Source organism: Trachypithecus francoisi, unplaced genomic scaffold (assembly GCF_009764315.1).
Source record: "Trachypithecus francoisi isolate TF-2019V2 unplaced genomic scaffold, Tfra_2.0 Lachesis_group12, whole genome shotgun sequence".
Classification (NCBI taxonomy): domain Eukaryota; kingdom Metazoa; phylum Chordata; class Mammalia; order Primates; family Cercopithecidae; genus Trachypithecus; species Trachypithecus francoisi.
In genome coordinates, this window is record NW_022681457.1 from 9472052 (window position 1) to 9499967 (window position 27916).

At 57.0% G+C, this 27916-nt stretch overlaps 2 protein-coding genes across 3 annotated transcripts; one reads left to right on the forward strand and one right to left on the reverse strand.

The window, feature by feature from the left end:
- Positions 1-32: 32 nt before the first annotated feature.
- TFPT (TCF3 fusion partner) lies at positions 33-8991 on the reverse strand. 2 transcript variants are annotated; one of them, XM_033229082.1, is made up of 6 exons: positions 8556-8990; positions 7667-7925; positions 4918-4988; positions 1467-1536; positions 1167-1385; positions 33-189 (listed from the first exon to the last, which is right to left on the reverse strand). In XM_033229082.1, exons 1-6 carry the CDS (start codon positions 8576-8578, stop codon positions 70-72), a joined length of 762 nt encoding a protein of 253 aa, XP_033084973.1. In that variant the 5' UTR covers positions 8579-8990; the 3' UTR covers positions 33-69. The 2 variants fall into 2 exon arrangements, with proteins under 2 accessions (XP_033084973.1, XP_033084974.1); XM_033229083.1 differs by having other exon boundaries at positions 52-988; positions 1107-1385; positions 8556-8991.
- Positions 8992-9002: 11 nt separating this feature from the next.
- On the forward strand, positions 9003-27769 carry PRPF31 (pre-mRNA processing factor 31). The gene is made up of 14 exons (XM_033229079.1): positions 9003-9135; positions 11905-12089; positions 12207-12267; positions 15167-15250; positions 16150-16247; positions 17064-17170; positions 17841-18010; positions 18583-18740; positions 22177-22266; positions 24693-24820; positions 24925-24997; positions 25678-25806; positions 25891-25989; positions 27340-27769. Exons 2-14 carry the CDS (start codon positions 11913-11915, stop codon positions 27463-27465), a joined length of 1500 nt encoding a protein of 499 aa, XP_033084970.1. The 5' UTR covers positions 9003-9135; positions 11905-11912; the 3' UTR covers positions 27466-27769.
- Positions 27770-27916: the final 147 nt, after the last annotated feature.

Here is a 27916-nt window from a genome sequence, read left to right on the forward strand (position 1 = left end):
GTGTGATCAGAGGTGGGAACAAGTAGACGGTGGCCAGGGTGAGTGTGGGCTCAGTTTACTGGGCATGGGTCAGTCAGAGGCTGGGCTGGCCAGAGTTGGGTAGGGCAGCAGTTTGTCTGGACCCCGAGAAACCCAGCTGGAATCCAGGGCCTCATCTGCTTCAAAGCCAAAGTCTTCCTCGACCTTAATCTGCAGGAGATAAGGAACAAGGTGTTAATAGGCCTGGGAATCCAGAAAATCCCATCAGCTTCACCATTTTTGTTTTCAGTTTGTTTTGATTTTTAAAGAGACAGGGTCTGGAGTACAGTGGTGCCATCACAGTTCACTGCAGCCTCTGCCTCCCAGGCTCCAGTGATCCTCCCACCTCCGCTTCCCAAGCAGCTTGGGACTATAGGCACATGCCAATCATGCCTAACTTTTTCTTCTTTTTGGTAGAGATAGGAGTCACAGTATGTTGCTCAGGCTGGTCTCAAACTCCTGGCATCAAGTGACCCCCCCATGTAGGCCTCCCAAAGTGCTGGGATTACAGACATGGGCCACTGCACCCGGCCAGCCTCACCGTTCTTGTCTTCCCAGACCAGTCACCTTCCTCCTCACACTTCAGAGCAATCCCAGTGTTTCTGGGTCCAGATGTTCTTCCAGCTTTCTTCCCCGCACTGGGCCTTCCCTTCCACCCCATCTCCTCTGATCCTTCCTCTGATCCTGCCTTCTCCTCTACTCCTATCCTTGTCTAGCTATTTTTCCTTCTCCAGGTCTTCCTCCTTCCCTTTCCAACTTTGCCTCCTTTTCACCCAAGCCTTTGCCCCACTTTTTCCAACTACTTCCCTGCCTGATCCTAGGCCTCCAACACATCCTGGTTCACCTCTTTTCTCCCAACTTTCCCCAGCCCTGGGCCCCTCAGGGTGCAAAACCAAAACCCAAGAGCCCTGAACCTGACTCAGCCCCAGCCCTGGCCCCGGCCTCTCCCCTTGAGTCCCCCCACCCTCACCTGCACCGGAGCCAGCTCTGGGGCCCCGGTCCCTCCCCTTGAGTCCCCCCACCCTCACCTGCACCGGAGCCAGCTCTGGGGCCCCGGTCCCTCCCCTTGAGTCCCCCCACTTCCTCACCTGCACCGGAGCCAGCTCTGGGGCCCCGGTCCCTCCCCTTGAGTCCCCCCACTTCCTTACCTGCACCGGAGCCAGCTCTGGAGTCAGCGCAGTTCCTGCTCGGCGTCCATCCCGCGGCACTCGCCGCCTCTTCCGCCCACTGGGCCCCTCGCCGGGCGCTGGGCTGCCAGGTTCTGGGGGTGCAGGAGTCCTTCTGGGCGGGGACAGTGCCTCCTTCTCTGGAGGCTCATTCTCAGCATTGCCTGGGGTGGGAGCATCCGTGCCCTGGCTGCCCTCATCCTGGCGGGGAGGAGGGGGAGGTAGGTGATGGCTGCGACCTGGGCTCCCAGTTCCTGACCCTCCTGGAGGCCCAACACTCACCTCTAGCACAATGGTGAACTGGCTGGCCCGGTAGTCATCCCCATAGGAGTCCAGCACTCTCATGAGGAACCTGCTCAGGGGGAGAAGCCACCCATGGAGTAAGTTACCTCCTAGCCGCTGGGGAAAAGGGCCACAGGATAGAGCTCAGCTCTCACTCCACTCAACACCAAAGCTGTCCTGGACCCAGACGGTCCTGAGCTCTGGCATTGGAGGCCTGGGAGCCACGCCCTTGACCAGCCTTGAGCCCTCAAGCAAGACAAGACGACCATTCTGAGGCCGAGTTTCCTGCTCTACAACGACATGAAACCCTCGGCTGGGCTGGATGTTGCAGTGGTGACACTGAAGCGGTGACACCAGACGATTTCTGTACTTATACAGTGATGTCGGTACCTAGTAAACATTCATCTGTGGGTTCTCATGTTTATTGATAAGAGAGGGGAGTGCAGAACGCTCCTAATGACCTCGCCTCTTATCAACACCCCTTCTCTTCTTTCCCCGGCCCCTGCCTCCAGAGATCCTTAGTTTTAAAGCTCTAATGGATGGGCTGCTTCCTCTGCACCAGCGCCTGGCAGGTTTGTTGCTGTTTTGAGGTGGACTCTCATTCTGTGGCCCAGGCTGGAGTGCAGTGGCGCCATCTCGGCTCACCACAACCTCCACCTCCCGGGTTCAAGTGATTCTCCTGCCTCAGCCTCCCGAGTAGCTGGGATGACAAGCACCTGCAACCACGCCCAGCTAATTTTTGTATTTTTAGTAGAGACAGGGTTTCACCGTGTTGGCCAGGCTGGTCTTGAACTCCTGACCTCAGGTGATCCGCCTGCCTCGGCCTCCCAAAGTGCTGGGATTCCAGGCGTGAGCCACCGCGCCGGGCCAGGATGTTTTTCACACAGACCTCGTTGGTTCCACGTGCACCGAGTGCCCACTCTGCCCTGTATGCTGCTCCAGCGACTGTGCCAGGGACACATCGGGCAACAAAGGCCCCTGTGCTTACAGAGTCAGGGTTGCAGGGGAGACAGACAATAAGCAAACCAGCCAAACACAACAGGTCAGAAAGTGGGAAGAAGGCAGGTGATACCGGGCTTGGAACTTCAAAAGATGGTGACAGACGCCTCACCAAGCTGGCGAGGGAGCGGCGGAAGGAGCGGCAGGTGCAGACGCCCTGAGGTGGGTGCAGAGTACATGCGCCTGGTTTCCAGTGCAGCAGGCAGGCGGGCGTAAGGGGCCCTCTGAGGCAGGGCCTGGTCGGCTGCTGCAGGACGTTCGCCTTTACTCCGAGTCAGCTGAGAGCCACCACAGAGGAGCAGAGGAGGGGCTTGGTCTGTCTGACATTTTAGAAGGACTAGTCCCACATTTCAGATACAGCAGGCCTGGTGGGGCCTGAGAACTTGCATTTGCACCAAGTTCCCAGGTGGCACTGATGCTGCCAGTCCAGGGGCCACACTTGCAGAATCACAGGGCTGGGCTCCGGGCCAACAGTGCAGAAAGCCTGATTCTCACTTAGCTGTCCTCAATGATTCAGGGAGGTTTTGCATACACAGATGCTTCCTTAACTCTCGCATGTTTTAACCTGAAAGGACACTGATCCCTTTCGTAAACTCTCCTGATCTTAAAAATCTTGGCTAAAGCTGTAGTCCCAGCTACTCAGGAGGCTGAGGTAGGAGAATGGCGATACCCGGGAGGCGGAGCTTGCAGTGAGCCAACATCACGCCACTGCACTCCAGCCTGGGCAACAGAGTGAGACTCTGTCTCAAAAAAAAAAAAAATTGACTAAAGGTACAAACAGGGAAAGGTGCGGCTCACCCAGGCTGTTTAAGAGGAGACTTGGGGCCAAAGGAGAGGCAGGGAGGCCAGAGAGGAGTAATCCAAGCAAGAGGCTGTGTCCCCAGGCCCAGGTTGGCGGCAGAAGAGTGAGAAGATGCGGGGTTCTGGATATATTCTAGGAGTAGAGGTGATAGGTTGTGATGGATGGATGTGGGGCTGAGAGAAACAAAGTGCCCCAGGCAGTGGGAGGTGGAGTTATTCCCTGACATGGGGTAGATGTGGGGGAAGATCAAGGTTAACTTCAGATGCACAGTGGATAAGCAGGACAGCTGTCCAGTAGGCAGCAGACAAATGAACACAGGATTCAGAAAGCTGTGGATGGAACTCGGAAGTCGGCTGCATTTAGGTGACTTTTTTTTTTTTTTTTTTTTTTTGAGACGGAGTCTCGCTGTGTCACCCAGGCTGGAGTGCAGTGCTGCAATCTCGGCTCACTGCAAGCTCCGCCTCCCGGGTTCAAGGGATTCTCCTGCCTCAGCCTCCCGAGTACCCAAGTAGCTGGGACTACAGGTGTGTGCCACCATTTTTTTTTTTGTAGTTTTAGTAGAGACAGGGTTTCACTGTGTTGGCCAGGCTGGTCTCGAACTCCTGACCTTGTGATCCACCCGCCTTGGCCTCCCAAAGTGCTGGGATTACAAGTGTGAGCCGCTGTGCCCAGCCTAGGTGGCCTTTAAAGTGGTTGACCTGCATGACCCAGCTGCACTTCCCCAGGGGATGGGTGTGGTCTGATCTGCTGTCCAAGTCAGCAGCCAGTGGCTGCCTATGGCTGTTCCTAAGCACTTGGTGTGTGGCAAGAGTGACAGAGTTCTTATTTCAACTTAGGTGAAAATCTCACCAGTGGCCGGCGGCTACCGTGCTGGACGGCACGGGTGCGGACGGAGGAACCCTGGGAGCCGCAGGTTTCAGCTTTGGGGAAAGGAGGATGAACTAGCAAAGGCGGCCAAGAAGGAACAGCCTGAAAGGCAGGAGACCCCAGGCTGCCGGGTGACCAGGATGGCAAGAATGGGCTCCGGGGAAGAGCACATAGCCCTGGGTCACTGCGCCGAGCCTGAGCCGAGGACCAAGATGAGAACCGTGGTTGACTCAGCAACGTGGAGCCATTCCTACCAAGCTTGCTCCCATTTTGCTGGGACAGGGACACTGGCAGGGGCAGCAGCCACCGGGGCAGGTTTTGTGGAGATGCACAGTGGGAAGCTCCGGCTTAACCCCGCTGCAGCCTCATGATATTGGCACTGCCCTTAGTTGACAGGAAACAGCTCAGAGAAGGGGCACTGCTTGCTTAGAGTCACACCGCAAAAAAAAAAAAAAAAAAAAAAAGCTTGCATTTTGTGCCTTCCATCCTGCTGTTCCCTCCCTTCAGGAGGAGCAGCCCCCTCCAGCCGGCCCTGGGCCCTCGCTCAGTCCCGGCGCGCAGCCCCCTCCAGCCGGCCCTCCCTCAGTCCTAGTGCTCAGGTCTCTCCTCCAAGACCGAATGCACTCTTCCTCCGTTTGCCTCAGCCCCCGGCCCTCATCTCCTGCCTCTCCTCCTAGTGGCTTGTGAGGGTTGGGCGGACGTGGGAGTGGGGAGAGACCAGAGGGACTGGGAGCGTTTGGGAGCCGAGGCTTAGGGGCCCAGAGAGGACGGAGAAGGGGTTACCTCCGCTCCTGCTGCAGCCTCCGAGTTATCCTCTGCACCTGATGGAGCCTGTTCAGGACCCGCTCGTTCACCTGTGAGGTGGGAATGCCCATCAGCTGGATCCCACGGCTCCCGTTCATTTGTTCAACGGATGTTTAATGGGGCACGGACTAGGCTCCGGGGAGACTGGTCAAAGGCCATCGTGTGGGCTGAGGTCCTTCCACCTTCCCCTCCCCCCGGCTCCCCTCTCACCATGCCACAGTCCTGAGTGCCCTCCCGTGGGGGCCTTCCGCATGCTGTTCCTCTACCTGGACCCTCTCCCCAGCTGTCCGTACAGCTCACTCCCCACTCCAAGTCTCAAGGCAACTGTTACCTGCTCAGAGACCCCAAACCTCCCATTAAGTCGAAACACACCAGGCCAGGCGCGGTGGCTAACGCCTTGGGAGGCCGAGGTGGGCAGATTATTCAAGGTCAGGAGTTCGAAACCAGCCTGACCAACATGGTGAAACCCCGTCTTTACTAAAGATACAAAAATTACCCGGATGTGTGGTGCATGCCTGTAATCTCAGCTACTAGGGAGGCTGAGGTCAGGAGTTGCAGACCAGCTCGGACAACATGATGAAACCCTGTCTCTACTTAAAAAAAAAAAAAAAACTACAAAATTAGCCAGGTGTGGTGGTGCATGCCTGTAATCCCAGCTACTCGGGAGACTGAGGCAGGAGAATCGCTTGAACCCAGAAGGTGGAGGTTGCAGCGAGCCAAGATCACACCGCTGCACTCCAGCCTGGGCAACAAGAGCGAAACTCCCATCTGAAAAAAAAAAAAAAAAGAAAAAGACTGGAGTTCAAGTCTCAGCTCTGGCCTGGCACAGTGGCTCATGCCTATAATCCCAGCACTTTGAGAGGCCAAGACAGGAGGATCACTCGAGTTTGACACCAGCCTGGGCAACAGAGTGAGACCCCAACACTACAAAAAAAAAAAAAAATTAGCTGGCCTTGGTGGCTGTAGTCCCAGTTCCTTTGGAGGCTGAGATTGCTAGAGCCCAGGATGTTGAGGCTGCAGTGAGCCACAGTCATGCCACTGCACTCCAGCCTGGGCAACAGAGCAAGACCCTGTCTCAAAAAAAAATCTCAGATCTGCCACTGCTGAGCTCTGAGCTTGGGTGCATTACTTAATCTCTCTGAGCCTTGATTTTCTACACTAGTAAAATAGGAATAATCTATTCCTGGGGGTGGATTAAGAGCAGAGGCAGCCGGGCACGGTGGCTCAAGCCTGTAATCCCAGCACTTTGGGAGGCCGAGACGGGCGGATCACGAGGTCAGGAGGTCGAGACCATCCTGGCTAACACGGTGAAACCCCGTCTCTACTAAAAAAAAATACAAAAAACTAGCCGGGCCAGGTGGCGGGCGCCTGTAGTCCCAGCTACTCGGGAGGCTGAGGCAGGAGAATGGCGTAAACCCCAGAGGTGGAGCTTGCAGTGAGCTGAGATCCGGCCACTGCACTCCAGCCTGGGCGACAGAGCGAGACTCCGTCTCAAAAAAAAAAAAAAAAAAGAGCAGAGGCTCCAATTGGATCCGTCTGGGCCTTGGTGTCCATCTGTTAAACAGGGTTTGCAATATGCCTCTGGCCTCTAGCCTCTCTCCTTACAGAACTCCCCAACACTGTCATTAAGAGTTGAGGCCAGGTGCGGTGGCTCATGCCTGTAATCCTAGCATTTTGGGAGGCCAAGGTGAGTGGATCACTTGAGGTCAGGAGTTCAAGACCAGCCTCACTCCCAGGACGCACCCACCGCCCGCCCTCACTCAGGCATGATGGCTTCAGTTTCTCGCTCTCCCAATCCAGGCCTCCTCCGTTTGGTCTGCCTCCCACAGGGGCCGTGAGGAATCTTCCTTAACCCAGATCTGACTCCATCCCTCCCCTGCTCAAAACAGCTCCATGCCATGCAACAGAATATTAGTCCTGGAAAAGACTTGGTGTGGGAGAATGTCTCAAAAAGCTGTGAAGGTTTTTGTTGTTGTTTTTATTTTGTGTTTTTTTGAGACGGAGTCTTACTCTGTTGCCCAGGCTGGAGTGCAGTGGTGCGATCTTGGCTCACTGCAACCTCTGCCTCCTGGGTTCAAGCGATTCTCCTGCCTTAGCCTCCCAAGTAGCTGGGATTACAGGCACATACCACCACGTCCGGCTAATTTTTTGTATTTTAGTAGAGACGGGGTTTCACCATGTTGGCCAGGCTGGTCTCGAACTCCTAACCTTGGGTGATCTGCCTGCCTCAGCCTCCCACAGTGCTGGGGTTACAGGCATGAGCCACTGTGCCCGGCCCATCCTCATTCTCAGCAAGGAGGCTGATGTAGTCATTCAGCCCAGACAGTTGGAGTTGGAGTTTGGCAGCTGTGGGGATGGAGGGAAGGAGAAGGGTCCAGAGACATTCAAGAGGCAGAATGAATGAGTCGAGAGGAGTGAATCCTGGCAGAGGTATGGGAGATGTGAAGAGCTTGGGCTTTCACCTGTGAGCGGTGCCACACACTGAGAGGCCCCCAGGAGACATCGGAGGACCCATCTGGGTTGTCAGGGAAGCTCCACGGGAGATGGCCCTTCCAGGGCCTTGGCACAGGGCCAGACACATAATGCATGCTAAATGAGTGAATATACATATAAGCGGAGGATTCCTTCAGCAAGCCAAGAAAGGCTGGACATGTGGAAAGGCAGAGATTGCCGGGGGCGGTAGTTTACGCCAGGGGACCCCAAAACAGGGGGATCCTCACTCACCTACCTGCTCGATCTCCCGGCAGCGCCGACCTAGTGCCTGGTACTTTCTGCGATTTAATTCCCGCTGGCGCCGCCGCCGACCCCGGGCTGCCTCTTCCTCTTCATCTCGCTCCCGGAGTCCTGAGCCACCCAGACCACCTGACACAAACTCCACTTCCGTCTCCAGCTCGCTCTCCAGGATGTGGCCCCCAAATAGGGGAGGCAGCGCCAACTCCGAGCCTGGCGGCGCTGAGAACTCCTCAAAGCCCACGGCTGCCATGGTCCTGAGGGGCAGGGAAAGGCTCAGGGGCACTGGATCCTGGATTCCCAGTCCCTTCTCCCACTGAACCAGGAGCCCAAACCCCAGCCCCTTTTCCCTCACACCTGGGAGTCCAGGCCCCCAGCCCCTAATCCCTCAGACCCAGAGATCCAGGCCCCCAGCCCCTCCTCCCTCAGACCCAGGGATCCAGGCCCCCAGCCCCTCCTCCCTCAGACCATAGAATCCAGGCCCCCAGCTCTCCTCCCTCAGACCCGGGAGACCAGGTCCCCAACCCCTCCTTCGCAGCACCCATAGGGTTCAAGCCCTGACCCCCTCCTCCCAAGATCCAAGAGTCCAGACCTCCAGACTTTTTCTCTCCAAGGACCCAGGGAGTCCAAGCCCCAACCCTCAACCAGACGCAAGAGTCCTGGCTTCCAACCTCCCCGTCTCTCAGATCCAGCAGTCCAAACCCCTAGCCTTCTCCTCCCTCAGGATGCACCAGTCCAGACCCCAGTCCATAAAAGGGTTCTAAGGTAAAGCAGTTGCATGAACTACAACCCCCATCAGACCTCAGTGTAAAAGCTCATATGGTTGCACACAATGCAGCTGCTGTTTTCTGGGATTCGCAGTTTTTCACAAGGGCTCAGCCACTTACCCTTCTCTCTGCTCCAATTCCATCTCCGCGACCTCCGGAAGCCCCGGGCCTCTTAGCTTCCAACCTCTTAAATCTCTAGATTAAGCCGTTCGCAAAACTACTTGTCCCATCACGCTCAGGGGCCGAGGACGGCAGGACGTGGCCCTAGGCCTTGTGGGAGTTGTAGTTTCCTGTTTCCCGCTTCGCTTTGGCCCACCCCCACGTCCAGCCCGAATCCCTGCTTAAAGGCCTTGCTTTCTTGTCTTAACGTCGCAACCAGTCCTCTGAGTTGCCAACGTCTTTCTTCTTGTCTCGACGCCCCGTCGTCCGGCCACAGCGATTCTCCGCTTAGCAGGATTGGTCCACAGCCAGCCGTGAGTTCGATTAGCCCCTTTCCTCCTCGCAGCTTACCGCCTCTCTCCGCCTAGTGCCAGGTGCTAATAAAGTTGTTGTTTCAAACGCGGCCAGGAACATCGCGAGCGGGGACCAATCAGAGCGTAGCTTTACCTCTATTACGGCGCGAGCATGAGACGTCATCGGTGAGCGACGAACGCTGTGGGAAAGCTTATTTCCTAGAAACAGTGGTGCGCGGAGAGGAGAGGTGAGTGTGATGGAGACGAGCGGGGAGCAGGAGGCCGGACTCCTGGGTTTGGGAGAAGAAGTGTGTGAGGAGGAAGGCGGGCCTTTACAGTTTGGATTTTGTTTGTTTGTTTGTTTGTTTTGAGACGGAGTCTCGGTTTGTTGCCTAGGTTGGAGTGCAGTGGCGCGATCTCTGCTCATTGCAACCTCCGTCTCCAGGGTTCAAACGATTCTCCTGCCTCAGCCTCCAGAGTAGCTGGGATTACAGGCGCGCGCCACCACACCCGGCCAATTTTTGTATTTTAAGTAGAGACGTGGTTTCCCTATGTTGGTCAGGCTGGTCTCGAACTCCTGATCTCTTGATTCGCCCGCCTCGGCCTCCCAAAGTGCCGTGATTACAGGCGTGACCCACCGCGCCTGGCAAGTTTGTTTGTTTGTTGTGTTTGAGACGAAGTTTCGCTCTTGTTGCCCAGGATGGAGTTCAATGGCGCGATCTCGGTTCACTGCAACCTCCGCCTCCCGGGTTCAAGCGATTCTTCTGCCTCAACCTCCCGAGTAGCTGGGATTACAGGCGCCCGCCACCACACCCGGCTAATTTTTTGTATTTTTAGTAGAGACAGGGTTTCCCCATGTTGGCCAGACTCTCGAACTCCTGACCTCAGGTGATCCACCCGCTGCGCTTCCCAAAGTGTCGGAATTACAGGCATGAGCCACCGTGCCCGGCCTTTTACAGCTTGTTTACCCAAAAGTCTTAATATGTGCCTGCCATGGTGTGGCCCTGGGGATGTGGCAGGAGCAAAAATTGTTCCCTGCCCTCTTAGAGCTTTGGTTGATGCGTGGCAGACAGGCTTTATCAAATAATTACTTCATTAATCACAAATGTGTGAAGGGCCTTACTGTAGACACGCAAAGCCTGCGGGACACGTATCACAAAGCAACCTCCTCTAGTTTAAAGTGGGGCCCGTGGGTCAGGGAGGTGGAATGTGACAGCTGAAAGCTGAAGAGATGCCGGGCTGCTAAGGAGGGAGGAGAGCCAGACGCGGGGGGTCACTCCTGTAATCCCAGCACTTTGGGTGGCCCAGGCGAAAGGATCGTTTGAGCCCAGGAGTTGGAGACCAGCCTGAGCAACACAGTGAGACCCCGTCTCTACAGAAAAATCTAAAAATTAGCCGGGTGTGCTGGGGTGTGCCTGTCATCTCAGCTATCGGGAGGCTGAGGTGGGAGAACCGCTTGAGCCCAGGTGGTCGAGGCTGCGGTGAGCTATGATGGTGCCACTGCACTGCAGCCTGGGTAACAGAGCAATACATTGTCTCAAAAAAAAAAAAAAAACGGCCGGGCGCGGTGGCTCAAGCCTGTAATCCCAGCACTTTGGGAGGCCGAGACGGGCGGATCACGAGATCAGGAGATCGAGACCATCCTGGCTAACATGGTGAAACCCCGTCTCTACTAAAAAATACAAAAAACTAGCCGGGCGAGGTGGCGGGCGCCTGTAGTCCCAGCTACTCGGGAGGCTGAGGCAGGAGAATGGCGGGAACCCAGGAGGCGGACCTTGCAGTGAGCTGAGATCCGGCCACTGCACTCCAGCCTGGGCGACAGAGCGAGACTCCGTCTCAAAAAAAAAAAAAACAAAAACAAAGAAAAGAGAAAACAAAGCGAAGGAAAGAGCCACCGTAGTTACAAGGGACTCCTTATACAAAGATCTGGAGGTGGGAAGAAATTGATAATGTAACCAACTTAAGTTTCTGCTGCTCACAGGCTAGAATAGGAGAAGTGAGGGGTGGTGAAAGTAAAGCTTTATTGATCAAATGCTCGCAGATGAGAAATGGCCAAGCTAATGTCTTTAAAAGACCGTTTCAAACTGTAGGCTGGGGAGAGGGGCTTAAAAAGGTGAACTTTGAATCGGAGGCATACAGGAATGATGCTGAGTACAAGGTATGTGTGTCTTGCTCCGAAGGCTGTCTTGAGTCACAGGCCACCTGGAGCATGGGCTGGAATCATGTCAGTAATGGCCAGGTTTTAGATTGACCGCCTTGAGGTAATCTCTGGAGTTTTGCAGCTGGGTTTCCATACCTAGTTTGTTTCGAGATTAGCCCCTGCGGCCAGGCGCGGTGGCTCACTCCTGTAATCCCAATGGTTTGGGAGGCCAAGGTGGGTCCCTCACTTGAGGTCAAGAGTTCAAGACCAGCCTGGCTTACATGGTGAAACTTTGACTCTACAAAAAAAAAAAAAAAGCTGAGCGTGGTGGCAGGTGCTTGTAGTCCCAGCTACTCAGGAGGCTGAGGCAGGAGAATCACTTGAACCCAGGAGGTGGAGGTTGTAGTGAGCCAAGATTGTGCCACTGTGCCCCTACTTGGGTGGCACAGCCAGACTCCATCTTTAAAAACATAAAGATTAGCCCCTGGAACTTCTAAGTAAGCACATGGATAAGCCATCAGTGCAAGACAGTGTCTAGTGGGAAAGGCGGGAAACAAAGAATTTCAAAGTATGTTTTCAAGGCTAAAGGCAAGAAAGGAAAAAAAAAAGTTTGCAAATGCATTTGGAATCTACGCCACTTGGTTCCAGTAAGTCTTAGCAAGGTGGCCGTCGTAGGGGTGTGCTGTGTCGTACACAGGTCGGAGCTGGAGACTCACCAGTGAACAAAACAAACGAAAGCACCTGTCGTCATGGAGCCTGCATGCTACTGGGGTTCATAAAGAAGGACCAGGGTTTTCTGGGGGAGAATCATCGCCAGTAATAAGGAGGGACTCTGTCGGGGCAAGTTTTTAGGGAACCCTGCTCTCCCTCCCCACAGGCCTCGGGATGTCTCTGGCAGATGAGCTCTTAGCTGATCTCGAAGAGGCAGCAGAAGAGGAGGAAGGAGGAAGCTATGGGGAGGAAGAAGAGGAGCCAGCAATCGAGGATGTGCAGGAGGAGACACAGCTGGATCTTTCCGGGGATTCGGTCAAGACCATCGCCAAGCTATGGGACAGTAAGATGGTAAGAGATCAAGAGGCGTTCCTAGCAGGGGGCTCTAGACAGAATCTCCCAGAAGCGGGTAATACAGGCTTCTTTTGGAAGAGTCCTGGATCCTGACTCTCCTCTCCTTTCCTGCAGTTTGCTGAGATTATGATGAAGATTGAGGAGTACATCAGCAAGCAAGCCAAAGCTTCAGAAGGTGCTTCCTCCCACTCTCTGCCCTTCCCCATCTCCTATGTCTCCTGCCAGGCCCCTCGGCTCCCTGGCTGCTTGTGGCTGGGTATATCTCCCCCTCAGCCTTTTCCAGAGCCTTCTTTTGTTTTTTGTTTCTCCCCAACCCCTTCCCTTTTCCACTAAACATATGCTGCATTGCGAAGCTCATGCTTCTTACGTCCTTTCTGTATGCTGAGCCTGGTCATGCTAGGACTTAGCTTGAGGGTTCCCAGACTTCACTGATTCACATGACCGGTTCCAGGGTTTTGGTCACATCTATAAGCCACTTGTCCTATTATTTGCTTAACATATTCTTTGAGTCTGGGACTTTTTTTCTTAAATTTATCTAAGAAGGAAGCAAATTGCTACCATGATGGGAAAACTGGTATCATTTGGCAAAGACAAAGTCACCGTATAAAAACAGATACATAATAATTAAAGAATCACCTAAAATCTTTTCTCACTTCCAAATTGAGAGAATACTAGCTTATTTCGTGAGTGCTCAGACTCACTCTTAGGAGGGCAGTCCTGTTACCATTCCTATTCTTTTTTTTTCTCCGTTTTCCTTGAGATGGAGTCTCCCTCTGTCGCCCAGGCTGGAGTGCAGTGATGTGATCCTGGCTCACTGCAACCTCTGCCTCCCGGGTTCAAGTGATTCTCCTCCCTCAGACACCTGAGTAGCTGAGATGACAGGTGTGCACCACCACCACGCCTGACTATTTTGTAGTAGAGACGGGGTTTCACCATGTTGGCCAGGCTAGTCTCAAACTCCTGACCTCAAGTGATCCGCCCACCTCGGCCTCCCAAAGTGCTGGGATTACAGGCATGAGCCACCATGCCCAGCCTTCCCATTCTTCTTGAATGGAATTTGTTGACAACAGGAAGCCATGGGAGGTTTCCGGGGAAAGAAGTGTAGTGAGGGGCAGCGTTTTGGGAGACTCACTGCTTGCCTGCTTTAAGGTTTACCTGGACACCCAGTTGAATCGCCCAGGTCTTTGCTCTCAAAGTGCTCAAGGTCTAGTGGACGAGGCAGGCCAGGTTCCAGACAGCTATCGGCGGGTGGTTCCAGGCTGGGGACACTGGAGCCACAGGTGGGACTGGCTGACCCTGCCCCAGGTGTCAGGGAAGAATCGATAGCTGAATTGGGCTCTAGAGCATGTGCCAGGCAAGGAAAGGGAGAAGGGGCCCAGACCGCGGCAGGCCCGGGGCCTCGGGCATCTGGAGAGAGAGGGCAGGCTCTGGAGTGCGCCAGATCCTGCAGAGTTCCAGAGGCCAGGCTGAGGAATTTCTCCATCCAGAGAGTTATGGAACACAAAAAGTGACATTTCCTGATGTCAGGCCAGGCTCAGGGATGGAGTCAGACCCCGTCACACCTGGTGTCTGGTGGGAGAGGAAGACGTGAAACCCCTCACAAGCAGGTAGCAGTCCCTGTTTACTGGAGGTGCACAGGTGCTGCGGGTACACAGAGGAGGCGTCTGATCCTTCCAGAAAGGGAGGGAAGGATTCTGAGTCACTGCCGGCGTCTTAAGGACTTAAAGAGCCGTTTGAGCATCAGGGTTAGGAACACATTCTGAAGCCACTCTGCTTGGTGTCAGGTCTGAGCTCTGCTGTCTACTGGCTGTGACATCAGACAGTATTTGTATGACATTTAAACACAACATCTTTTTTTTGTTTGTTTTTTGAGACAGAGTGTCACTCTGTCAGCCAGACCAGAATGCAGTGGCATGATCACAGCTCACTGCAGCCTTGACCTTGTGGGCTCAGGTGTTCCTGCCTCAGCCTCCCAGGCAGTTAGGACCACAGGCATACACCACCATGCCTGGCTAATTTTTTTTCTTTTATTATTTGTAGAGATGGAGTCTCCCTATGTTGCCCAGGTTGCTCTTGAACTCCTGGGCTCAAGCAGTTCTCCTGCCTCAGCCTCCCAAAGTGCTGGGATTACAGGTGTGAGCCACTGTGCCTGGCCTCTTATTACTAAAGCACAAAGAAAGGTTTTCCAGAAACAGACATGGGGTAAGGGATGCTCTGGGGAGAGGGAACAGCATATGCAAAGGCCAGGAGGGGCCTTGCATGGTGGCTCACGCCTGTCGTCCCAGCACTGGGTGGTCGAGGTGGGTGGATCACCTGAGGTCGGGAGTTTGAGATCAGCCTGCCCAACATGGTGAAACCCCATCTCTACTAAAAATACAAAACAGGTTAGCGGGGCATGGTGGTGGGCACCTGTAATCCCAGCTACTCGGGAGGCTGAGGCAGGAGAATCACTTGAACCCAGGAGGCGGAGGTTGCAGTGAGCTGAGATCGTGCCACTACACTCTAGCCTGGGCAACAAGAGTGGAACTCCATCTCAAAAAAAAAAGGCCAGGAAGAGTGGGTGTCTGAGGCACTGTGACCAGTCAGTCCTTTATGGCTGGATGAGAGAATGGGGTGGGAAGGGCGGGAGCCCAGACGGCAGAGTTGCTGAGTCAGCAGAGAGGAACTGGGCAGCTCCCTGTGTGCCCGGTGCTGTCCTGAGTACTCGGGTGTGCGTATAGACGACGCAGGCACAGCACTGGTGCCTGCAGAGCTTCTGGAGTTGGGCAGGCCTTGAATGTCAGTCTAGGGACTTGGTCATTAGCCTTGGGGCTATGGGGAGCTGTAGGAGGTTTCAGACGGACAGTCAGTTCCAGGGCAGGTAGGGTCAAGTCTAGACTGGTGTAGAGGGAGAGGGATTGGAGGCAGGAACACAAGTTCAGGGATGTCTGCGGACGTCAGCCTGTCCCTGGTTTACTCTTCAGCCCCTCCTTCCTGACCCTTCCCAGCCTCATCCTCCATCTCCCACAACTGTGGGACCCGAGAAGGGGTAGGGATTTAGATCCTCACACCCATGCCACTCCGTGTCCTCACAGTGATGGGACCGGTGGAGGCGGCGCCTGAATACCGCGTCATCGTGGATGCCAACAACCTGACCGTGGAGATCGAAAATGAGCTAAGTGAGTGCCGGGGGCAGGCGGAGATAGCCCCCTGTGACGCCCCTCATGCCCCCTCCCTTCCCCAAGGGCCTTTCCCAGGGTCCTGCCGCTGAGCCCAAGCTCAGATCGAGGTTCACCTGCTGTAAGGGAGTGAAGTAAGAAGGAAGTGCGTTCCCCCTTGCGTACGAGTCTGAACGAGCACTCGGGGACGGCGTGGCCGCTTGGCTGCCTGCAAGGCCCCAGCTCTTTCCATCTTGTTGGTCGGCCACCTGCCTCACGGTGCGAGGGGACTGCCCCACGTCCAGCTGTCGCCTCTGCATTCCCACCAGCAAGGCACTTTTTTTTTAAGAGCATGTCACGGCCGGGCGCAGTGGCTCAAGCCTGTAATCCCAGCACTTTGGGAGGCCGAGACGGGCGGATCACAAGGTCAGGAGATCGAGCCCATCGACGGGCGGATCACAAGGTCAGGAGATTGAGACCATCCTGGCTAACACCGTGAAACCCCGTCTCTACTAAAAAATACAAAACACTAGCCAGGCGAGGTGGCGGGCACTTGTAGTCCCAGCTACTCGGGAGGCTGAGGCAGGAGAATGGCGTAAACCCGGGAGGCGGAGCTTGCAGTGAGCTGAGATCCGGCCACTGCACTCCAGCTTGGGCGATAGAGCGAGACTCCGTCTCAAAAAAAAAAAAAAAAAAGAGCATGTCACTGCAGCTCACATTTTACAGACCAGAACTAATTCCCCTGGTCACACCTAGCAGTAAGGGTGACCGAGAAATGGAGCCTGTATGCTGGTGCCCGTGTGCCAGGCTACAAGCCAGGGCTTCAGTTACTAAAGGAAGAAGGGGACATGGGTGTTAGGGCCAACCAGCAGAGTCTGCCTCCCATCTCACCTGACACCCACCTGTCCCGTTTACCCTAGACATCATCCATAAGTTCATCCGGGATAAGTACTCGAAGAGATTCCCTGAACTGGAGTCCTTGGTCCCCAATGCGCTGGATTACATCCGCACGGTCAAGGTGAGAGCAGAGGGGGGGGTGCTTCTGCTGGTGTGAAGGTGAGGGCAGGGCTCACTCTCGGACCCGCCCCCAGAGGCCTCGGGGTCTGGAGATGATGGAGAGGAGTGGACGGAGGCTCAGTGGCCTGCTCTGCCCAGCGTGGGAGGGACGGAGCCTGGATGGGACTTTCTCAGGGCTCCCCTCCTACCCCAGTCTCCCAAGAGGGCTTCCCCGCGGGCCTGACCCACGCTGCTTCCGCTGTGGTCGGAGCCGGTGGCATTGGAGTTGACATCCGAAGGTTGACACAGGGCAGACACGCGGAGATTTGGAGGAGAGAGACGTCTTAAGTATGGAGAGCCTGAGAGGGAACAAGCAGGGAGGAAGTGAGGCGGGGAAGGAGGGGACGTGGAAGAGGTCGGATCACACTGAGCCTTTGGGTCTTATGAGAAAGCCAAGGAAGGGTTTCGGAAAAGAGGGGCGGATGCACGTGAGGACAGGGAGAGGAGGCGGTCCCCACGTGTGTCCAGGAAAGGATTAGGATGGTGGTAGGGGAAGCCCCTGCAGGGAAGCGAGGCCACAGATTTGTGCTCCGAATTGACACAGGCCAGAGGCTTGTGAGGCCGCGGTCTTCCCAGACGCTGCTCTGCCCAGGGTCCGTTTCCAACGCAGAGCCGACGGTGTGGATGCTTCAGGCGGTGGAGGCAGGAGAGGCCCCCAGTGGAGAGACCCTGACTTTCCCAGTGTCCCCAAGGAGAGACCCGAGTAGGTGCGGAGCAAGAGAGGTTCTCAAGCCTTCCTGAGTTCCTGAGCCTCCCCGTTTTCTCTGCTTGCCCCCAGGAGCTGGGCAACAGCCTGGACAAGTGCAAGAACAATGAGACCCTGCAGCAGATCCTCACCAACGCCACCATCATGGTCGTCAGCGTCACCGCCTCCACCACCCAGGGGTATGTCCGCTGGGAGGGAGGCGCTGGGCCTGGGCCGATGGGACTGGGGATTAGGCTGAAGCTACACACGCCGGTGGGCACACGCACACACACACACGCGCACACACATACACACGCGCACACACACGCGCACATGCGCACACACACACGCATGCGCACACACACGCACGCACACACGCACGCGCACACACGCGCACACACATACACACGCGCACACACACGCACGCGCACACACGCACGCGCACACGCACGCACGCACACGCGCACGCACACACGCACACACGCATGCTCACGCGCACACGCGCACACGCACGCACACACACGCACGCGCACACGCGCACACGCACGCACACGCACGCACGCGCACACGCGCACACGCACGCACACACACGCACGCGCACACGCACGCACGCACACGCGCACACACACGCGCGCACGCACGCGCACACACAGACACGCACACACGCGCACACGCACGCACATGCACGCACACACACAGACACACGCACACGCACACACACATACACACACATACACACACGCACACACACGCCAGTGGGCATACGCACACACACGCACACACACGCACACACGCACAGAACTGAGAGGGTGGGGCCTGGGCACCAGGCAGGCGGGAGACCCAGGAGGCTGGGCCCACCCGCCCCTGCAGGCAGCAGCTGTCGGAGGAGGAGCTGGAGCGGCTGGAGGAGGCCTGTGACATGGCGCTGGAGCTGAACGCCTCCAAGCACCGCATCTACGAGTACGTGGAGTCCCGGATGTCCTTCATCGCGCCCAACCTCTCCATCATTATCGGGGCGTCCACGGCCGCCAAGATCATGGGTGAGGCCCTGGGCTGGGTCCTGTGGCGCAGGGCTCTGCTGACACTGATCTGGGGGAAGCTGCATCCCTTTTCTATAGAATGGGGACTTTGGCACCTGGGCCTCAGCACCCCGTCTCCCGGGACGTCACAGAGGTCAGCCAGCCTGGCACACAGCAGAGCCTCGTCTGGGAGTAACGCCCGCCCGCAGCTCCTCGTCCCTCCCCTGTGCCGGAAGCCCAGAGATGGGCACACCCAGGCCCCTGTTGTCAGGGAGCTCCTGGTTTGGTGAAAATGGTCCCAAAACACAGACATCCCTGGAATGGGGGTAGTGTGGCTTAGCACAAACGTGGTGGTCAGTTGCCTGTTGGGGGCCTCCTCCCTGCACCCCAGGCCAGCTGCCCTCCCTCTCTGAGCCTCCTTGGCGTCTGCCCCTCGCGGAATGGGCCAGGTCGCCCGCCTGGCAGGGCCACCGAGGAATCCAGCCAGAACCTCATGGAAAGGTGCTTGGCACATGTGGAGCCCCCAGGCAGATTTGCGCACCCCCACCTCCCCCGCTTTCTTCTGACCGCCCCCTGTCCTCCTCCCACCGCAGGTGTGGCCGGCGGCCTGACCAACCTCTCCAAGATGCCCGCCTGCAACATCATGCTGCTCGGGGCCCAGCGCAAGACGCTGTCGGGCTTCTCGTCTACCTCAGTGCTGCCCCACACCGGCTACATCTACCACAGCGACATCGTGCAGTCCCTGCCCCCGGTGAGCCCACCGCGTCACGGCCCCCCCCCCCCCCCGCTCCCCTGGAGCCTTCCGCCGGGCCCAGACGGCCTGAGCAGCCACCGCCACATCTGGCCCAGCTGACAGTAGCACTCAGGAGCCGGGAACAGGGTAGCATGGGATGTGAGAGCCAGGGTTCTGCATCACACCTGCCGGGTGACTGTGGGCAAGAGGCGTGAGTGCCCTGTGCCTCCGTCTCCTCCCCACGCAAATGGGAGCACAGCGCCTGCTGCATGAGTTGGGGCGAGGGCTCAATGCAGATGAAGTCCTCACAAGGCAGGCCTAGCTCACGACAAGCAGCATCGGGTTAGCAGCTGCTCCGAAGGCCACCGTCACTGGAAAGACACGGAACCCCTGAGGGCTGCTGTGCTGGGGACTGGAGCTTACAACAGATTGACATCAGCCACAGGGAGAGACACACGGAGGAGCAGGAGGGGTCTCCAACCTCGGAGCTTCCGGGGTCCTCTCCCTGCAGTCAGGACACATCACCCTCCCGGCATCGATGCCTGACGGCACACACACAGGACCGCCAGCCTGGCGGGGCACGGTGGCTCACACCTGTAATCCCAGCACTTTGGGAGGCCGAGATGGGAGCATCACTTGAGGCCAGAAGTTTAAGACTAGCCTGGGCAACATAGTGAGACTCCGACTCTTTTTTTTTTTCTTGTTTCCAATGGGATTGGAAACACCCTGTCTCTAAAGAATAAAAATCAGTCAGGTGTGGTAGCGCTTGCCTGTAGTCCCAGCTACTCGGGAGGCTGAGATGGGAGGATACTTTGCGCCCAGGAGGCGGAGGTTGCAGTGAGCCAAGATCGTGCCACTGCACTCCAGCCTGGGCCAGGGACGCTTGCCTGGGCCTTGGTGTTCAGTCTTTACTGTGGCTCTGCTGTGTAGACACAACTGTGTTGCCTGTGTGGCTGGTCTGTCTCCAGGTCAAATGATGCCCCATAACTCAGTGCCCCCACGCTGAACCATGTGGTTGGACTTTCCTGCGTGGCCAGTCCCAGGTACCCTAAACCACACTGTGGCTACCCCAGGGCCCCACCAGCAAGGACCACCACCCAGGACCCCCGGGCAAGGGCCAAACCTCTTCCTGGGCAAGGCGAAATTCTCTGCTATACGGAGCCGCTGCCAGTGTTATTCTTGTTACTGTCATCTTCAGTATCATTTGATTCTTGTGGCAGCGAGTTTCACATCATCCTCCTGATGTCTCCTAGAACACGGGCCACCTCCCTTCGGTGGCACAGACCATGAATTTCAGTGACACAAAGACGGTGGTTTTTATTTTAACCACTGCATACTTATTTTTATTGAATAATCTCCCATTCGTGGTAATGAAATTAAGCTGTCTAAACAGGTTTGCAGCTTTTAAAAGCAGATTAAAAGAAAACATTGATGACTGGTTATTATCAGAAGGCATTTTAGTCATAGCAGTGGTGGGAATACTGGCGCAACAAGCAGAGCCGACTGTGAGTGGAGCTTTGGAAACATTTGGTGATCTCATTGAGTCCTCACAACTCTCTCTCTTTTTTTTTTTTTGGAGACTGAGTCTCGCTTTGTCACCCAGGCTGGAGTGCAGTGGCGTGATCTCGGCTCACTGCAAGCTCTGCCTCCTGGGTTCACGCCATTCTCCTGCCTCAGCCTCCCGAGTAGCTGGGACTACAGGCGCCCGCCACCTCGCCCGGCTAGGTTTTTGTATTGTTAGTAGAGACGGGGTTTCACCGTGTTAGCCAGGATGGTCTCGATCTCCTGACCTCGTGATCCGCCTGCCTCAGCCTCCCAAAGTGCTGGGATTACAGGCGTGAGCCACGGCGCCTGGCGAGTCCTCACAACTCTCTAAGGGAGATCCTGTTTCTCCTCTGCTCCTTCACCACCCCCGCCACCCACTTCACAGATGAGGGAACCGAGGCACAGAAAGTCAGACTTGTCCGAGACCCCGCAGGTGGTAGAGCTGGTCTGAGTCTGGGCAGTCTGGCCCAGAGCCAGGGTCCTTCCCCTTGGGGTCACTCCTAGCATCCTCCACCTCCCGTCTCAGGCGCGTCTCACGCTGCCGTTGTGAGGGTCACAAGTGGGAGCCTAGAACACAACCAGGAGGCGGGAGTGGTGGCTCTCGCCTGTCACCCCAGCACTTTGGGAGGCCGAGGCGGGCAGATCGTCTGAGGTCAGGAGTTCATGACCAGCCTGGCCAACATGGTGAAACCCCATCTCTACTAGAAATACAAAAAAATGAGCCAGGTATGGTGGGACACACTTACAATTCCAGCTACTTGGGAGGCTGAGGCAGGAGAATCGCTTGAATCCAGGAGGTGGAAGTTGCAGGAGCCAAGGTCACACCACTGCCCTCTAGTCTGGGCGACAGAGTGAGACTCTGTCTCAAAAAAAAACACGAAACTCAAGCAAGACAGGCTCTGGGACAGACAGGCCTGGGTCCAGGCCCTGCTGTGTCCGACTGCGGCAAGTGAGCTCAGGCTCATGGCCCTGTGCCCTGCCCGGCCTCCCCCAGGGATGGGGAGAACAATAGCCCTGATGGACAAGGCCAGGTGGTGGTTTCCTGGCCCCACCCCCCAGGCCTGTGGGGGGTTTTTTTTTTTTTTGGTCTTTTCTGTGACCCTTTAGGTCAGGCACTGCTACTGGAACACACCCAGGGAGGCTGGCAGGTCGCCCCATCCTGGGAGGAGGGAGAGCGGGCGGTAGAACCCAGGACTGCGGGCCTGGGGCTGGGGGCTCCAGCCGCCCCACTGCACTCCTGCTGTCGCCACCGCCTCACAGCACTAGGCATGTGGGTTCCACCTGCCCCAGGGAGCCTGGTGTCTTGTCACCAGGCCTCTGCCTCCTCACTTGCCCATCTCACGTCAGTCCAGGCACAGGCCGTAGACATCACAGGCCCGTAAGGGAGGCCGGGGCTGGCCATCGCTGCACTGCAGCTGACAGCTGAGCTCTGTTTGCAGTTTGGGTTGGAACCCTGGCTCCATCACCTGCTGGCTGTCTCCCCGGCCACATGACTTGAAGCCTTGGTTTCCACATCTGAAAAGGGGGTGCAGTGATCACACCAGCCTGATATTTGCATATTTGATGAGATGATCCGAAGGGCGTACTTAGCACGGGGCTGCCGTCCAGGCTGAGCGCACTCCCCTCCTCCGGTGTCTCCACAGTCACCACTGTCCTCGTCGTCAGTGTGTCTTACTGTCATCCTTACCTGACTCTGCCACTTACCAGCTGGGACGTGGCTCTGTGCCCTGTCCTCATCCCCTCTTCCTATGAAGTGGGAGCTCAGAGCACAGGCCTCGAGAGTCCACGGGTGGACAGCCCCCTTCCGGGACCCAGGGGAGAGCTGGAGGAGAAGTGCCCGTGGTTGCTTTGCTATTACCTCTATCTGTCTGTCTCACACAGATTCCACCCCCGTTTTCCATTGCTCCAGGATCTCCGGCGGAAAGCGGCCCGGCTGGTGGCTGCCAAGTGCACGTTGGCAGCCCGTGTGGACAGTTTCCACGAGAGCACGGAGGGGAAGGTGAGGGGCGGCCAGGCATCTTTTCCTCTGGGCCTGGGGTGTCTCTGCGGGGAGAGCCTTTAGCAGGGAGCCCACCCCAGCAAGCACTGTCCACCAAGGCAGAGGCAGTGCTTCTGCCCACCCTCGCTGGGGCAGGCGCCCCTTCCCCAGTGGGTTCGTTTCCTAGGGCTGCTGTTGGAAAGTAGCACAAACCTACTGGCGTAAAACAGCGCAGGTTTGGCCAGGCGCGGTGGCTCTCGCCTGTAATCCCAGCACTTTGGGAGGCCGAGGTGGGCGGATCACAAGGTCAGGAGTTTGAGACCAGCCTGGCCAACATGGTGAAACCCCATCTCTACCAAAATTAGCCAGGTGTGGTGGCACGTACCTGTAATCCCAGTTACTCAGGAGGTTGAGGCAGGAGAATCGCTTGAACCAGCGAGGCAGAGGTTACAGTGAACTGAGATTGCACCACTGCAATCCAGTTTGGGTGACAGAGCGAGACTCCATCTAAAAAAAACAAAACAAAACAAAATAAAAAAACAGTACAGGTTTATTATCCGTGGTCCTGTAGGTCAGAGGTCCAAAATGAGTTTCACTGAGTTGAAGTCAGGGTGTCAGCCCGGAGGGTGCCTTCTGGGAGATTCAAGGGATAATCCATTCCCTTGTCTTTTCCAGCTTCTGGGGTCACTGGCACCCCTTAGCTCGTGGCCCTCCCTCTGTGTGCGGAGCCAGCTGCATAGCACCCTCAGACCTCTCTTTGACCCTGCTTCTGTCTTCATATCTTGGCCTCTGTTTTTGTTCCCCCCTCTATTTTAAGGGCCCTTGTGGCTATACTGAGCCTACTCAGATGGTCCGGGATGGTCTTCCCAGCTCACAATCCTTAATATCCTTCTTAATCTTTTCACGTCCCTTTTGCCCTGTGTGATGACATTCAGAGGTTCTGGGAATTAGAACATGGACCTCCTTGGGCATGTGTGTGTTGGTGGGAGTATAATTTGCCTTCTGCCTCAGGATCTGTCCCCGCTCCAACAGGGGATGTTATTCAAGGAATTTATTCAGTTACTTTCTGTCTTCCTTGGTAGATGTACTCGGGAGAGGAGACACATTTTCTGTCTTGTGAACTGTCGTTTGCCAAGCACCCAGCCTGGCATGGCGTTCAGGTGTTCCGTGTCCCCCTCTTCTCCTTGCCCTCTCCCCATCTCACCCCTGGTCTGGGTGTGGGGGGTGCAGCTGTGAGTAGCACACACAGGAGCCCTGCCCCGTGGCATGGACATTCTTGTGGGGGCCGGGTCGAGGAGACAGTCAACAAGTGAAATCTGTCCTGCGTCTAGCGGTGCTAAGTCAACACCAGGAAGAAAAAGAAAGAGGGTTGAGGTGGGGCGACATTAGGTGCTGGTTTACCTGGGACGTCAGGGAGGACTTAGAGCCCTGAGGAGGTGAGGGTTTAACTGGGATATCAGGGAAGACCCAGGGCTCTGAGGAGGTGAGGGTTTAACCCAGACCTGAGTGAAGCCAGGGAGCAAGGCGCATGGATACTCGGGGGAGGAGTCTTCCAAGCAGGGGGAATGACCGGTGCAAAGGCCCTGAGGCTGGAGCGCAGCCAGCCCTGGAGGAGAGACGGGGAGCCCTGGCGGAATCCAGGGGCAGGCAGCATGGAGGCTGTGCGTCCCGGCGCGAACGCTGGCTGCAGTGGAGGGGCTGAAGGGGGCCAATTTGGTATTGGTTCTGAAGGAGGAGCCCCCGGGGACCTGCGGCGTGGGAGAAAAACAGTGGAGTCAGCTGCCCGGCTCTCAGGCGTTGCCGTTTGCTTATATGGGGAGAAGGAAGGGGAGAAGGAAGGTAGACGGTGGAAGGCTGGGGAGGAGGAGCAGGAATTCTGCTTGGCCCTATTACGTTTGAAGGACCTGTTAATGATTCCAGTGTCAAGGAGACAGTTGTTTACAGGGTACAGAACCCAGAGGAAGGCTGGGCAGGGTGGCTGACACCTGTAATCCCAGCACTTTGGGAGGCCGAAGTGGGCAGATCACGAGGTCAGGGTTAGAGACCAGCCTGGCCAACATGGTAAAATCCCGTCTCTACTAAAAATACAAAAAATTAGCTGGGTGTGGTGGCGGGCGCCTGTAGTCCCAGGTACTCGAGAGGCTGAGGCAGGAGAATCGCCCAAACCCGGGAGGCGGAGCTTGCAGTGAGCTGAGACCACGCCACTGCACTCCAGCCTGGGTGACAGAGCAAGACTCTGTCTTAAAAAAAAAAAAATCCCAGAGGAGAGGTCTGAGCCGAGATGAGGGCCATCAGGTTGTTGACGGAACTGAAAACCCAGAGCCCCAGAGCAAGGATGGAGCCCTGGCGTGGGCAGTCTGCTCGGGCGGACGGGCGGACGGCGGACAGAGGAGGCCTGGGTGGGCGGCGCGCGTGAGCAGCTGCAGGACGCCCCTCGCCCTCCCCAGGTGGGCTACGAACTGAAGGATGAGATCGAGCGCAAATTCGACAAGTGGCAGGAACCGCCCCCTGTGAAGCAGGTGAAGCCGCTGCCTGCGCCCCTGGATGGGCAGCGGAAGAAGCGAGGCGGCCGCAGGTGAGGGGCCCTGGGGGTCCAGTAGGCATGGGGGTCATGGAGGGGAGAGGCCGGCGTCCTCCTCCCAGCTGACTCCCTGGCACCGCCCGCCCACCCGTCCCCAGGTACCGCAAGATGAAGGAGCGGCTGGGGCTGACAGAGATCCGGAAGCAGGCCAACCGGATGAGTTTCGGAGAGGTCAGACCCCCCCGGCGCCCTCCTCACCCCCACAGGCAGCCAGCCGCCACCGTCCTCTGCCTCCTGCCACCGTCCCTCCTCTCGTCCTGTGGCCCTGGCTCATGTCTAGGGTGCTGTCCCAGCCTCTTCCCTCATCCCCCAGCCTCTACTCTCATTTCCATCCATTCAGCCCCAAAGTGACCCTGGTAACCCTGGGAGCCTGTGTCTCCCGCGCTTAGAGTCCCTGCAGCTTCCCATCGCCCCAGGCCCCTTGGCCGGTTCCTCCCTGCCCAGAGGCTCTGCAGTGCCCTGCTGCACGGCTGCCCCGTTCCTGGGCCCCGCCAGTCTCCTCTGTTACCCCAACGTCATCCCCTTGGTCCTGCAAGACCCAACTCAGAGGCCACTTCATCCTATGAAAGCTGTTCTGGTTCCTGACACCCTCAGTCCACACGAGTAAGGAAGGAGTGGCCTCTCGACTCAGCTCACAGAGCAGTGCTAGGACCGGCCCCTCTCAGGCTCCCCAGCATCCCCCACTTGTGGGGGCCCTCAGGCCTCAGCCGGGCCAAGTGGGTACTTGAGCAGGTGCCCGTGGGACCAGCCGGCTGCTGACTGCTAGGCTTCCAGTTGGTCGAGGGGGTGCCTCAGTGGCTGGAGGGCAGGGCCTGGTCACTGAACTGCGGGGTGCCTCCCCTTCCTCCTAGATTGAGGAGGATGCCTACCAGGAGGACCTGGGGTTCAGCCTGGGCCACCTGGGCAAGTCGGGCAGTGGGCGCGTGCGGCAGACGCAGGTCAACGAGGCCACCAAGGCGAGGATCTCCAAGACGCTGCAGGTATGGGCCAGACCTGGGTGGGGCTGGGGACCGAGGCACAGGGTGGGGGGAGCCCAGATCGCAGCCTCCTTGTCCTCCCCACAGCGGACCCTGCAGAAGCAGAGCGTTGTGTACGGCGGGAAGTCCACCATCCGCGACCGCTCCTCGGGCACGGCCTCCAGCGTGGCCTTCACCCCGCTCCAGGTACCTCCCCTGGGCCGGCTCTATCCCCAGCCCCGAGCCCTTGGCAAGGCCCCTTGCCCTCTGTCCCTGTGAAGCAGGCCAGGATGAGTCCCCTCACGGGGCTGTTGTGGAGGGCGTGGTGACGAGGTATTCAGAGGACGCAGACAGCTCCTGGCACACAGAAAGAGGTCAGCAGAGACAAGAGGCCAGTGCTAAGCAGTCCTCGTGAGCACGGACTGCTTTAGAACCAGGCCCACGGCTGTGTCCAGGGCATCCAGTTCCTCTCTGTGGGGCTGTGAGCTGGTTACACTGCCCAGCCTCCAGGCCTTCCAGTTCAAAATGGCCAGGGTGGTTAAGGGAACCTCAGGACCCCACTCGAGAAAGTTCCCGGCTAGGTGGGCTTGGATGTCACGTGTGGGTCCAGGCCCCAGCCAGTCAGCAGTGAGTGGCGTGGAGCATGGCAGTCACCGCATCGTCGGAGCCTCAGTTTACCATCCACAGAGCAGGGCGAGCCTGCACACGGGGGCGAGCCAGCAGCGAGCTCATTTGTTCAGTGAGCGGATGTCTGTGGAGCACCTCCTGAGTTCCATCGGCGTTCCCAGCTCTGGGGATGAAGCAGTGAATGGGAGAGACAAGTCTTACCTTCAGGGAGCCAGTGGGGGGCCGGGCACAGACAGCTCAGTAGGATGTCCAATGTAGTAGAAGGCAGAAATGCCAGGGAGGGGAGGAGGTGGGAGGTAGGAGGTGGGACGGGGGGCTCTCATTTTGGAGCAGCCAGGGAGGGCCTCTTTGAGAAGAAGAGGCCAGTGGCCGTGCCTTTCCAAGCCTCCCCTCCTCCGCCATGAGGTGCTCAGGCCTGAAAAGAATGCACAGGAAGCACTTGGCACTGGGCTCACCACTGGAGCCCGATGACTGGGTCCTACTATTTTTTTTTTAGAGACGGGGGCTCGTTCTGTTGCCTTGAAAATATTTAGGAAGCGCCAGCCAGGTGCTGGCTCCCATCGCTGGCCACTGGGATCGTCGGTGGTGTTGGCGTGATTTGTGCTGGGACCTCGGGCCAGCCGCGTGCCCCAGGGCCTCAGTTTCCTCATGCAGAAACCGGGCAGGATTGGCTGTTCTGAAGTGTTGGTTGTTTTTAGCACCCCTGAGGAACTTCGTACAAATCTAGGCGCCCTGGTTCCTCCCCAGCCTCTCCCCCGAGACCCACTGAGTCAGAATCTCCTAAGACGGGGCAACTCCAGGGACAGGCAAACTGTCTCATGCCCACCCAAGGCCTGAGTACCATGGGGAAGGGCCTGGGGGGCTCTGATGGGTCACAGTTGGGGCCTTCTCCTCACCCCACCCACCATCCTGTCTCCCTCACCTGCCCAGGGCCTGGAGATTGTGAACCCACAGGCAGCAGAGAAGAAGGTGGCTGAGGCTAACCAGAAGTATTTCTCCAGCATGGCTGAGTTCCTCAAGGTCAAGGGCGACAAGAGTGGCCTCATGTCCACCTGAATGACTGCGTGTGTCCAAGGTGGCTTCCCACTGAAGGAACACAGAGGCCCAGTCCTTCTGAAGGGCTGGGATCGGGGCTAGGGGGTTCTGGCAGGGACAACCTGCCCTGCCACCGGCCTCAGTGCTGGGACTCCCCAGGGAGGAGGCCTTGGAAGAGCCCGGCCTGGCCTCCCCCAGGACCGAGGTCACTGCCTGGTACGGGCTAGAGCAGGTCTTCATCATGCCTTGTCTTTTTTATTTTCACTGAGAAAGGAGATACTTTTTTGAAAAGAGTACAATTAAAAGGACATTATCAAGATCTGTCCTTGGGGAGTGATCATTTTTCAAACAGCTGGGGCAACTAGAAGAGTCACAGCTCTGGAGTTTCGAGAAAAGAGCTTTCCCTCGGGTCCAAGCGGTGTCTAGGCGCACTCCCTTCCCCGTTACTTTCTCGTCATGGGATCCCAGAAGG

What these genes read in the sequence shown, in the direction of transcription:
- TFPT (XM_033229082.1), bottom strand. Translation starts at nt 8,578, where the DNA reads ATGGAATTGGAGCAGAGAGAAGG. An exon ending in GCTGCCGGGAGATCGAGCAG is followed by an intron (nt 4,989 to 7,666) that starts GTAGGTGAGTGA and finishes CCCACCTCACAG; the next exon opens with GTGAACGAGCGGGTCCTGAA. An exon ending in AGTTCACCATTGTGCTAGAG is followed by an intron (nt 1,386 to 1,466) that starts GTGAGTGTTGGG and finishes CCTCCCCGCCAG; the next exon opens with GATGAGGGCAGCCAGGGCAC.
- PRPF31 (XM_033229079.1), top strand. Translation starts at nt 11,913, where the DNA reads ATGTCTCTGGCAGATGAGCTCTTAGCTGATCTCGAAGAGGCAGCAGAA. An exon ending in AGCTATGGGACAGTAAGATG is followed by an intron (nt 12,090 to 12,206) that starts GTAAGAGATCAA and finishes CCTTTCCTGCAG; the next exon opens with TTTGCTGAGATTATGATGAA. An exon ending in GGAGATCGAAAATGAGCTAA is followed by an intron (nt 15,251 to 16,149) that starts GTGAGTGCCGGG and finishes CGTTTACCCTAG; the next exon opens with ACATCATCCATAAGTTCATC.